At 34.0% G+C, this 12,564-nt stretch overlaps 1 protein-coding gene across 2 annotated transcripts in view; it reads right to left on the bottom strand.

Moving 5' to 3' along the window:
• Positions 1-2,546, bottom strand: part of LOC109858055 (fatty acyl-CoA reductase 1-like) — a 4,849-nt gene extending 2,303 nt beyond the window's left edge. Inside the window, exons 1-6 of one of the 2 annotated variants that reach the window (XM_020434933.1) lie at positions 2,418-2,546; positions 1,885-2,357; positions 1,620-1,765; positions 786-1,088; positions 447-695; positions 124-303 (exon numbers count right to left, since the gene is read on the bottom strand). In XM_020434933.1, the coding sequence (XP_020290522.1) occupies positions 124-303; positions 447-695; positions 786-1,088; positions 1,620-1,765; positions 1,885-2,337 (1,331 nt within the window). In that variant the 5' untranslated portion in view covers positions 2,338-2,357; positions 2,418-2,546. The remainder of the gene's footprint in view (positions 1-123; positions 304-446; positions 696-785; positions 1,089-1,619; positions 1,766-1,884; positions 2,358-2,417) is intronic. The other variant, XM_020434932.1, reaches the window with a different exon arrangement.
• Between the last annotated feature and the right edge of the window lie 10,018 nt (positions 2,547-12,564).

Below are 12,564 nucleotides of genomic sequence, written 5' to 3'. Positions count from 1 at the left end.
TACCTTGAAGTGTAAACTTGTTTAATAAACCATATCTTTCATTTTCGATTTTTAATTCACGTAGTCCGGGAACTTTCCGGACAAACTGTGTACTTGGTGCATACCGTGAGCTTTTATACGTACCTGATATATTCTTCCACGTTAATCTTTATTAGTTCTTTGTAATCAAATTCCTTTTTATTATCAGCGCTCAGATTTTCAAATACACTTATCAAATTTGTATTATTAAATTGCAAAAAATTACTTATAAAGAACGACAGAGCATGGTTTGCTACATATACTTTTCGTTGCAATTGTAGTAGCCTAAATGAATTAAGTAAGGTGTTACGTTTATACAGAAAATCTTAAACAATTAAGACTTAAGGACTTAATTTAAGAAAAAATTCGGTATCGCATATTTTCGAAAATATGGCGTGTAAATATAAAGTTTTATATATAAAACTTACATCGGATTTGCACCAAATAGTTTTAATATTCTATCTATGAATAATGCAGGCACAATATGTAATATTATCACCAATATGTAATATAGCAAACGACTTTTTGTCATAATCACACTGGGTTTCCAAATCATGCGTTCTATAGGAATATCATAGAAGACACGTACTCCAGTTCTTATCATTTCGCCGAGACTTATGCTTTTTATGTTGCACAAAGAGCTGTTATAAATGTGAAGGCTATTGTCCTCAGAAATACTGTTTATAGAAAATTTTATGAAGTTTAACGCACTTTCGCCAGTAATTGAAAAAATGTTTCAAGTACTAAAGAACGACTTGATTACATACCTTTGTATTCCGCGTTTCCAAGATACGATTAACATTGCTCTGATTACTAAATCTATCGGGATAAAATCGCAATTTATATTAGAATCTAAAGAAAGTACGCGTAATATCCCAATACCAGTGCCAACATTCAAGCCATTTGGACCATTGAAATTGTCAGTCCAACCTGGTACAGGATCCCCCATTGTTGATATAACTATAGACGGTCTAAAGATAATGCAAGGCAGTGATTCCGAAAAGTCACTTATTATTTGCTCGGCCAATCTTTTTGTAAAAATGTACGTGTTTGCAAACGTTCCTATATATCTGCAATCAACAAATATACCTAACCAATATTTTAAAATGTTACAATAGTAACATATATAAATAATATTACAATAGTAGTATATACACAACGTATATATTTTATATATATGCGCGTTTGTAATAATATAGAATTATCGAAGAATATGAAATAACAAGGCGTTACTGAACAAATTGCTGGGTGTTATGCAGATGTATTTGGATAATAAAATTTACAAACGTTTCGACTTTTGTTTAAAGTCTTCTTCAGTGTACTCTATTACAAAAAAAAAACCTTCTCACATTTAAAATAACGACATTATCAATAAATATAAAATAGAATGTTGATATTGGTCAAAATGATAAAACAGTGTTGTTGAGTCAAGGATGTCGTTTAGACTAAATACATCATACATATCCAAATACATATCCAAATACATCTGCATAACACCCAGCAATTTGTTCAGTAACGCCTTGTTATTTCATATTCTTCGATTATTATCTCTGAACCTGAGGTCATTCATTGACAAGAACTATTATTTAATATAGAATTACTTTGCTGTGAATATTTTTAGAATTTCTTCGTCAACAGACTCAGCGATCCTGATCGTCTGCCTCCAGTCGATTTTCAAGGGATACAAGACTTCGTTCACTACGGGTTTGTCGCTTTGTGTGTACGTCGAGCTCACATGATGTAAAGCCTTTTTTCATAAATTTGTAAATCGAAACATTACGATATTGTTAGAATTCTGTCTAATGAGCACGCGAAGCTACAGAAAGAAATTTACTTGCAAACAAATATGTAGAAAAAAAAACTTACTACTATATTTTTCATAGACTGGGCTAAAATACAAACGTCGCGCGTTGCTCGCAAGTTGCTGAAAATTATATTTTTGAGACTCTCATCAAAACGAACGATAGCCGCAATGTGAAAAATTATCGATACTTTTTCGATTAACAATTGTCTGTCGTTTGGCAACAATCCCAAGTCTTTAGCAGTTACGTCTCCGCTTATAGGAATGAGTTTATCGAGATTGGATGGCCGTTCGCTTCGTAATGTGTCAAAAATTTTGTTATTTAACATCTTCTTGAGCTTATCATTGATAGTTAAATTCTTTTGTGGCCGTATCAACAGAAATATTTCTTTAATGTCCGGACAAGATCTGAGTAATTTTTCACATAATGCTTTACCAATGAAACCTGTGCCACCAGTAATAAAAACACTCCGATGAGAGTAAAAGGCCGGTATAAATGTATTAGCGTCTTCACTCATAGTAACTAAAATATTAAAATCTATAAATCACGATTAGATAATAAATGAAAAGTGCGAAATATTAGTAATGAAAAACTCACAAATTTCTTTGTCACTGCAAAATCACTTTACTTTTGATCTATATTGTTGAAGAATAAAGAACTTCAGCACTTAGTTCTTTCTGTACACCTACCACGTAAATGAGCTAAACTACAATTCGATCGCATAGAAAATGATGTGAACTTTATTCGATGATAAAGCATTGTTTTCAACAATAATGATAATTTTCTGATAGCATTGTTTTCATAATGATAACAGTTTTGATATTTAAAAACTAGCTTTTTTCATATGTATGAACTGAATAAATTATGTATAGTTGTATACATATTATTGCACTCGCGACCGCGTTTTGACGCGTCACCGCCGTGTTGCTGCGCTCCGCGGAAAGAAAGGAACACAGCGTATATCACACAAGAGCTTTATTCACGAACGCGTTACAAAGGCCGCGGTAAATACGCGAGGAAACCCCGAGCCAACCTCTCGTCGATTCCGAGTCCAGCTTTTTTCTAAAGCTCTTGAACCTTGCCGTAACCAAACCCCGTTGCTACCCGAACAAAAACATCCAAAGCGATCGATCGTTCGACGAACATCTTCTTATACCGCGTGGACAACACGCGCCGCATCTCGCAACACTATATATATAGTTATGCACATTTGAATACAAGTATGCAGCACAAGTACGCAGGATTATATATATATATATAACAATTACGACTTAAGGCTCGTTGAAATTAATAACAAGAAATATATATAAGGCCTTACGAGCCATTCGCAGGATGTTTGAGCGGAAACTGTGCGTGTATATATATAAATACACATGTAACGAATTCAACTTGTAAATTTTTACAAGTGAGTGTTTTTTGAATTGAAATCTCAATTCTTAAATTCAGACGGGATGCTGGATTTGCATCTCACATATGAAAGGCCCCGGATACCCCCCTAACTAATTTTAAAATATTGTGAAAAAAGAATTGAGATTTTAATTCAAAAAACACTCACTTGTAAAAATTTACAAGTTGAATTTGTTACATGTGTATTTATATATATACACGCACAGTTTCCGCTCAAACATCCTGGTTCGTAAGGCCTTATATATTTCTTATTATATATATAATTACGAATTATAGAGCAAATATATTATATATATATATGTATAATTATATATAAACGGAGTGATTGCTATATACGATTATATTTAAGTGCGCACTATCCATTATCTACTATGCACTTGTGAACATTATACAGGGTGATTCAAAACAAAACATATATTTTTGAAAATATATATTTTTGACTAAATTTTAAGACAACATTTTATTTGGCAAAATTTTGTCTAAAGTTTACTTTTTGAGTTATTAATAAAAATTGTTGAGATTTATTACGAGTCGGATATAAGAGATAGGCAAGAGTGGCGCAATTCACTGTGATTGACACAGTAATTTATGTGATGCACAGATTAAGTGATAAAAATTACGAAGGATAAATAAATAAGTGAGAGAAAAAGAGAGAAAAAGAGAGAGACAAAGAAAGATGCAGAAACAGTATTAGCGATCAGCTGATTGTGTCAGGCACCACACATAATCGGCCGCGTGAAATGTTATTCCTGCCTATTTCTTGTGTCTGACTCGTGGTAAGTCACTTATTTTTATTAATAACTCACACAGTAAACTTCAGACAAAATTTTTCCAAATAATGTAGGATAAAACAGGCGGAAACGGGACGATAAGACGGTCGGATATAAATATAAGTCTTTTCTTCTTTTGAAAATGCTGAGTGATTAAGTATGTGTATATTTTGTCAGACTCGATACATGTACACGCCGAGACGACTTAACCGAGACTCTGTTGTTCCCTGTTTTGTCTGGTTATCTCTACCTGCCGTTATCTCCTGTCTAGGGAGTGGGATACAAACCGTTTTATTCGAATTCTGTTTACAATATATATGTAGAAATTTTCTGCTTGTCACCTACAATAAAAAGTTGTATTAAAATTTAGTCAAGAATATATATTTTTAACGGATTGTTCTGAATCATCTTGTATATATATATTTAATGTTCACAATGATTTTTGTATACTTTTATATAAATTCTGTCTACTATGTAATTATGTATAAGTCATTACAATATATATGTAAATATATATAAGATGTGCATTATGTACAAAGTAAAACAAATATGATTCAGATATTCATACATAAGTATGATAAACGATATGAGCCGAAGCACAGACTTTTGCGTAATGTACAACGCAAAAGACATAAAAGAATCAACCAACTCAGCCTCCTATTTTCATCCTTTACTTTTTGTTTTAGAAGACTTTCATTGGTTGATTCTTTTATGCATTTTCCATTATGCTAAAGTCTGAGCTTCGACCATGTACTTTATAGTATTGAATCCGTGTTACATCTCCTTCACAGTCCATAAGATGCTCACTTCCCTGGTAAAACTTTCCGATTGACGCAGACAAAAACGGATAGGATTTCTATCGGTTTCTGACTGTTTTGTCTGCAATACTGAATTGGTAGCCTATCTATTCGTTTTTAACTGCAAGACCGCTGCAACTTAGAAAAATCAGGATTTGTAGTGATGGATCTTATCCGTTTTTGTCGGTATTTTGTAGGTAATTCAATTTTATCTGCATCTCTCTGCAAATACATATTACAATCCTAACGACTTCTGTCTGCATTGTGCACGCAACTATTTGTCCGCAATTACGTGTAAGAATTTTGATGGATTCTGTTTGCATCTTATAAGCCGCCAATTTTAACTGCATCTGTCCACAATTCTGTATAAGAATCTTAATGGGTTTTGTCTGCATCTTAGAAGCCTCCATTTTTTACTGTATCTGTTCGCAATTACATATACGAATCTTAACGTTTTTTGTCCGCATGCTATAATTTTCGTTCATCTCTATCCGCAAGTGAGCTGTCGGATACATAAACCCATACAAATATCTCTCTCCAAATATTCGTTTTTTAGAGTATGCAAATTAGAAAAGTGTTGGAAAAATGTTTACCATCTTTAGTTTAAAAATTTGAAAAATATTTTAACATCTGAAACTAAACGTTAAAATTTGGAAATATATTCTTGTACTTTATATAAGAAAAAAGTAATGCAAATAAAAACAAAACATTCTATTATTATTATTTATTATTAACACGTTATTTACAAGTACAAGTCTCTTAAAATATAGATGATCTGTCAATGTCTACATGTTACAGATATTAGGAATACGGCATACCGTTTGTGTGTTTAATTAATACAAGTTTTTCTTTAATATTATATATGGGGATTCTAGTCGTATTCTCACTATAACTAAGTACTTTAAAATAATGAGGTACATTAAATACATGTTCTGTAATCATTTTTCGAATATCAATAAAGCATTCATTGTCGATGGCAACTATTGCCGTTATTTGAGCGCATTCATTAGTAATTATTTGCACAGCAGAATCATTTGTTTTTTTGCTTGTGACTGATACTGTGATAAAAATCATGTTTGTAAATGCATCGTTCATATACATATTACACAATTGTCGACCAAGACTCAACAGAACTGTTTCTCCGGCAATTTTATCTGTAGTACAATGTTTACGTTCAGTAAATAAATGCTTGCAATAATCTCAACAAACGTCCGAAGTATTTCTTCTATGATCTGTTTGCCATCTTCACAATTTCTTTTACAGATACTTTTTGCAAATCTGACTGTCAACGCTCTTTGGATCACCTATTTGGTGTTTCAGATGAAAGTTTTGTAGGATATTATGATTAAATTAAGCACTTTATTTTATATAAAAGTGTATTGTTTAACTTTATTATAAAGATAATACATAAATGCACTTAATTGAACGACTCTAACGATCTATCGCGCTTCGATCTCTCGCGTCTCTTGATNCGTTCTTATCGACGGCTACGGACTCTTTCTGCTCTGGCTCCGCAAGCCCTTTTTCTCGTCACCTCGGTCCTCGGCGATGTTATCGTATTTTTCTTTCTTCAAAATTGTCGGTTGAGTCGTCAACCGGCAAACAACAAGCATCGCAAAGAGGAGAATCGTATATGTTTGTCACCTTGACAATCGCGCAGGTATACAAGTTTATCGTGAAATTATCAGTCGTTAAATTCGAAAACATAAAAGAATAATACATAGAAGAATATAAGAGAATAATACATATAGAGATTCGATTTTAGCCGTTTGTAATGATTCTTCCTTACAGTTTGTACTTTCAAAAGTAAAAGCAGAAGCCCATAAAGATCCACATAGTCTTACCGATTCTGCTATATACAGTAGACTGTAAATATTGAACGTCACATATTCTTCACCATATAATATCTCAAATTCTGCGACGAAGCAAAGAAGATCTATCTCGCATTTTTTTTTTTAATTCTTCAGCAGTGACTTTATTCTGCAGTAGTAAAAATAAGCTCTCTATCAACAGGGCTAGATGATCCTGGATATCGGGTAGTATAATGCTATCGAAACAAGGCAAGCAGTAAAACAATGACCACGAAAGCCATTCCGAAGCTTTACACTTGTCAGTCAGAGGTCTTGGTAGACGTTGAATTGTTTTGATTGGAGTAATGCCGATTAATCGATTATTCACCTTATTTCGTTGAGCCTTGCTTAAACATATTAGAGAATCTTGAGTAAAACAACTTTCTTCGATTTGTTTTTGTACTCCTAGCAAAGTGCGGTGCATGAACTCATACAAAAATCCTCAGACGGCATTGAAGTGCGGTAATTCCAATATAATGAAGTAACCCTTTACACCTCTAACCTAGTAATTTCGGTCTTCAGCTTCTCTAATGTCAGCTAAATGGGCTTCGTGATTTCGAAGAAGATCATCACTATCAAGTTTACAAAATGAAAAACGCACAGTTCCATGCAAATATTTCTCACAGGCGTAACACCATGAACAACCGTAGTAACCATTATATTGTAATCTATTTTGAATAATAGGCCGAGCTACAGAGTCAACTGCACAACACAGTGGCGCAAATTTAAATATAATCTGTTTTTTTTTTGTGATTGATCACAATACTTTTTTCAGACAATTGTATTGCTTCTTCGACAAATTGTTTTAAAAACGTATTCATCATCGTTGGTTCTTTACCTTCTATCCATAAAGCGCACATCAGTATATGATTGGATCGTTCTGACGGGGGAAGTTCGTTTATGTACAACAAAATTGGCCAACTACTTCTTTTGGAGCTGTTAAATATAGATCATCAGTGTTAAAATTATATGTAACAAGATATTTGTCCTTTTTTTCTGAATATTTTGAACTCAAGTCCAATAAAGTTCACTGTCCGATATATCATTTATTGTTCCATTGCGATCTGCATTGTTTTTGTTATTGTGCTGACGTATATACTTAATAACATGTTGCAGAATGCATGTATTACTCAACAACTCTGTTTAAAGATTTACAGGATGTTTGGTAATTGCCGTCTTACCGCTCGTAGGTAGGTGGAAGGGGTTATTCTAAGATAAAAAGTCCTATATCACTTTGGAAGATTCGCAATAATTAACAAAATATTAATTAATAAAGATCCGCTAATCAGCGTGCATCCAGCGTAATGATAGTCCAGTCTGTCATCATACAAGCGAGTTTGTTTACTACGGTCACGATTAAAAGTGCAAGGTCCACATAGAAAATCATGATAATTTATTTTAGTTTTATTACTAGTATATTTGCTGTGTTCTGTGATAACATATAATAGAAATTATGTATGTAGATACGAAATACGTGATTAATTTCATTATTTTTAGTTTGACTCGATTATTTTCTGTTGAGCTGTGTTACTGCTTATGAACATCGACTGTGAACGTCAAATTTATTTAATAAGAAGACAGATGACGTTACAGATTTTACTTCTCGCTCTGCCCAGATATTCCACATTTGTGTGAAAGTACTTCTTCTACGTGGAAAACAAAGTGATTCTAAAATAAGTAGCAAAAAATATATATGTTTCTTAGAAGACGACGGTGGCGCACTTGTATGAAATTGTTACGTTTTGGCCCATGGTTACGGTCGGGCTTTGGTGGAGCGCAACAGACAGCTATTGTCTTCTCTGTCTTCGCGCAGCAGGATAGGAAGTCCTGCTGTGACAGAGTCGAGCGAGTTTGTTTGCACTCACAGGCGGATCAACAGCACATGTCGATTTTATTTCGTTTTATGTTTTCCCGCTCGTCGGTTCCTTTTTAAGTCTAGAGCTTAGGCTCTATTAACTAAGGACGGGATCGTGCGATCGATCGAGGATATAGAAATGAGAAGTCGATTCAGTAAAATGAGTTGATCATGCAAAATATTAATTTATTCATATCGCGTATTGGTTTTATTACAGATGTTCTTGTTATTTGGTATGTAGTGTAGATGCATGTAGTGTGCATGTGTCGCGAAATTAACAATAAATCAGTGAGTCATCGCTCGGAGACGGGAGAAGACAATATATATGTGTAACGCGAAAGTGTATGTGAGGGTCCTCCGGCGGATTATTACAGGGATGTGAGTGTGACAGGTGCAAGTGTGTACCGCCGATTCGTGGCATGATTGTCGGACTCAATCCAGGTCAATTACAATTATTTTGAGGATTTTCGATGAGCCAGGAAGAAAGATTCTATAAAACTGAGATACAAGAACTAAGCGGAGGTCGTCGAGAAAAGGGAATTTGACGGTGACTAGTGCGTCAGAAGGGTAAGAGGAGATAATGTCGAAAAGTTCGAAAGAGTTAATGATAAGAGGATCGACAATATAATGTTGCTTGGATGGTTTCGCGATTTTATAAGTGCTAGCGAAAGCGAGGAAATGTAGTTTGGGGAATGAAGAGGGGTGGGGTCGAATGGAATCGGTCGGTTGTTCATCTATAGGACCTGTTTTTGGTGAGGTAGATGGCAAAGAAGAAGGAGAACGAAGGGGCGTGGGGAGGCTTTGGTGCAGATTGCATTTGCGGAACTAACACGGAAATAGAAGGGCTCGAGGTATGTTGGAGAGAGAGAGTGGGGAGATGAGGGCGAGGAGATGAGAGCGGAAGGTTGTCCGCGGGAGGATCGAAACTTATGGGAGAGCACGAAGGAGATTCATACCGAATCGTCGTCGCAATGTGTGTGTGTGTGTATGTATGTGTGTGATCGGGTGAGTGCGTATTTGTATGTGTGTCGTTTGAGCGCGTGAAAGGGTTTTTGTGTGAGTGCCGCGGGTATCGTCTGTTAGATGGTTATTATAATTGTTTCCGTTATTGTTACTGTTGTTGTCGTTATTATTGTTGTTGTTGTCGTTGTTGTCTTCTAGTCTTATCTGCGACAAAAGGGACGCGGTAGTGGTGGGCCTATCCGGCTCCGCTTCGCTCAAAGCGAGGGCAACCGCTCGTCGTAACCTTTGATTGCGTAACCTTCGATGCCGCTAGTGTTTGCGGTTGGAACGCGACCGACAAGGTTCCACTTAAACGGGATAGATTCTTAATAAGTTGCTCTGTATATTAATAATGTGTACAAGGAGTTAATATTTGGAACTAATTTCTGTCTCTATTGGCATTAAATTTCATTCGCAACGGCTAAGAGAAGAGTGATTAAGAAAGGAGACGACCTGTCTCTCGATCGGATGCTATTCGCGATTGAAATCGCGAACTGCTCTCCCGTCGAGGTCGTTTACAGGGGAAAGTCGTGAGGAAATAGTTTGCCTTCGTGATATTTCTCGGCGGTTTTTCAATGATTTTATGCGTCTACAATAAGTTTCCGAATAGTAACCTCGAGATTAGAATTTGGATTTCGTGAGTGATAGAATCTACGTATAATAGTAATTATAAATTATGTGTGGACTTACTACTTGCTTGAAATGCGGTGTCTTTTTATTCTAATACAACTTAGCGGCTATGTGTTCGGCGATACGGGTTGCATCAGACCGATGCGGCTTTGATGTTCCTTGGCACTTGTTATCAGCATAACGCGCATTCATTATTACTCGCTTTGCTCGAGGAAAGGAACTTTGATTTTGCACTTTGATCTTGCACTTTGAAAATAATGATGCCGGTGTCGGCTAAGTTGCTCTTTTTATAATAAAATTGTGAAAAAGTGAGGGAACCTAGAGCCCGTAGAGCTCTTTCAATCGTGTCGGTAGATTCGGGTCTTCTTCTCGTAAAGTATGAGCATTGGAAATTTTATTTGTTAATTAGTTTTTCTGGGATCGCCAATAGCCGACGATCACTCTATTTCGGACAGTTTGCCCGATTTTCAAAGAAGAGAAAAGAGGGAGAGAGTTTGTTTTTTCGATAGAGCCTTAAATGTTTAACGAGTGATAAATAAAAAATTTTAGTTACCGCTCTTAATGGTAAATTCTCCCTTATAGAAATTTATTACTAACGTAGCCAAAATAATACTTATTTTGAGTAATTAAAGCACAATTTGACAGTAATTTTGAGTATTAAAATCACTGCTGAATTACTCAAAACAAGTAATATTTTAGCCACATCACTAATAAATTTCTGTAAGGGCTGTTTGCGTCAGCCGCTCTAATTTTTATAAGCTCTATTTTTCTCGACCCGGGTTTGTTTGGAAAGTTGCTCGGAAATGTTTAAAGAATAAATTTTTGTTGCTTGTCATCAATTCTCAAGATGAAATTTTTAGAGTTATTACTAGGCGCGGTTTATTTTTTTCGAGCTATTTGCGTTCTTATTGTTTTGAAGTTTGAGTCTCCGTTCTAGTTATTTATTGCTTCTAACTATTTACTAAAAAAAGAGAATTTATTATATGTCGGCGCGTCGCGTTGCAAGAAAAAAGAACCATGTAGTCTTCAAGACGTAACAAAATGAACACTCAACCAAAGCGACCGCTTTGTCAGTTCCGCGAGGTAATCGCAAAGACTTGCAAAAGTTATTACATTTTTACAACATATCAAAAACCTGATCATTTTCATAGATTTGTAAGTAAACTTTAAACAAAGACTTAACGCTCTTAAAACTTTAAACGTTTTAATTTGATAATTCTTATCAAATTGTTTTACTGTTACTTATATAAATATACAAGATTACAAACTTCTTTATAAATAACTTCTATTTTAATTTTACTTTAAAAATTAATATCTTTATTTGAAATTTAGACACAAACATTCTATATATTGTCATATTTTTCGAGATTATATACGCTTACCGTAGATACGCTAAACTTCAGACGTTTATTGTAGATTTTTGCAGTTCACATCTATGCAATAATATAATATGATAAAATGTGAAATGAACTAAGACAGGCTGTGTAAAATTTTGGTATCTAAGTAACTGAAGTTTCTTACAAATTCTAAGAAACTAATATGGGTCCGATATTTGATCAAAGATAAAAAGGTAGAAGGTTTACAGTGTGTAAAACTTATATTCATTATTAACCCATTTGCATCACAAAGAAAAGTCAAAAATTCGTTTTTATCACGAAAAATTTTTTTTACTGTATTTAAATTTTAATGAAAATGTTACAAAATATGAAAAATAAAATCAATATTGCATAAATAAAGAATTTTTACCTCATTATAGATTCACAAAAATAAACGGAATAGAATCTAATTATTTATATAAGCGCATATATGCGCTTATGATATGATGCAAATGGGTTAATTCAAAGTATTCAATACACTGCGTCATTGTACATTAGCAAAATGTAGATTTAAGTATTGTTTTAAATAATATATATTTTTAATTATTGCTATTAATTATTACTATTCTAAATAATATACACTTAAAATTTTTATAATTACAAAAAATAAATTTTTTAGAGGTTTATAAATCTAAAGCGATAACGGATCTTTTAGCGGCAAGAGCAATGTCTATTTCAATTCGTTCATGGCAGGATGTAGAAGTTTTGTCTGTTTTGTTTCTTTGAACCGTTTCATTTGATTTGTCTAAGCAACTTCGATTTCATATACTATTACAATACGATAATACAAAACAAAATCTATGATTAAATAAGAAAATTATATTAATTTTTAAAAACAAGAATCTCTACAACACCACAATTTTCAAGAGAGTAAGATATACGTACGTAATATTATTTTTTTACTCATCCCAAGTAGCATAAAAACGTTCTCAGAATGTTCGGCGAATGTTAGAACAGTAACAGTGAAAAACGTTTTTGTTATGTTAGAAGTTCGCTCAGGACTAACATTCTCCTAACATTCAGCAAACGTTCTCAGAACGTTTTACTGAAACGTTTC

This window comes from Pseudomyrmex gracilis, unplaced genomic scaffold, assembly GCF_002006095.1.
Source record: "Pseudomyrmex gracilis isolate BER0280 unplaced genomic scaffold, ASM200609v1 scaffold_184, whole genome shotgun sequence".
Lineage (NCBI taxonomy): Eukaryota > Metazoa > Arthropoda > Insecta > Hymenoptera > Formicidae > Pseudomyrmex > Pseudomyrmex gracilis.
The sequence above is the reverse complement of the archived record's forward strand: the minus strand, read 5'-3'. Positions and strand labels throughout refer to the sequence as shown.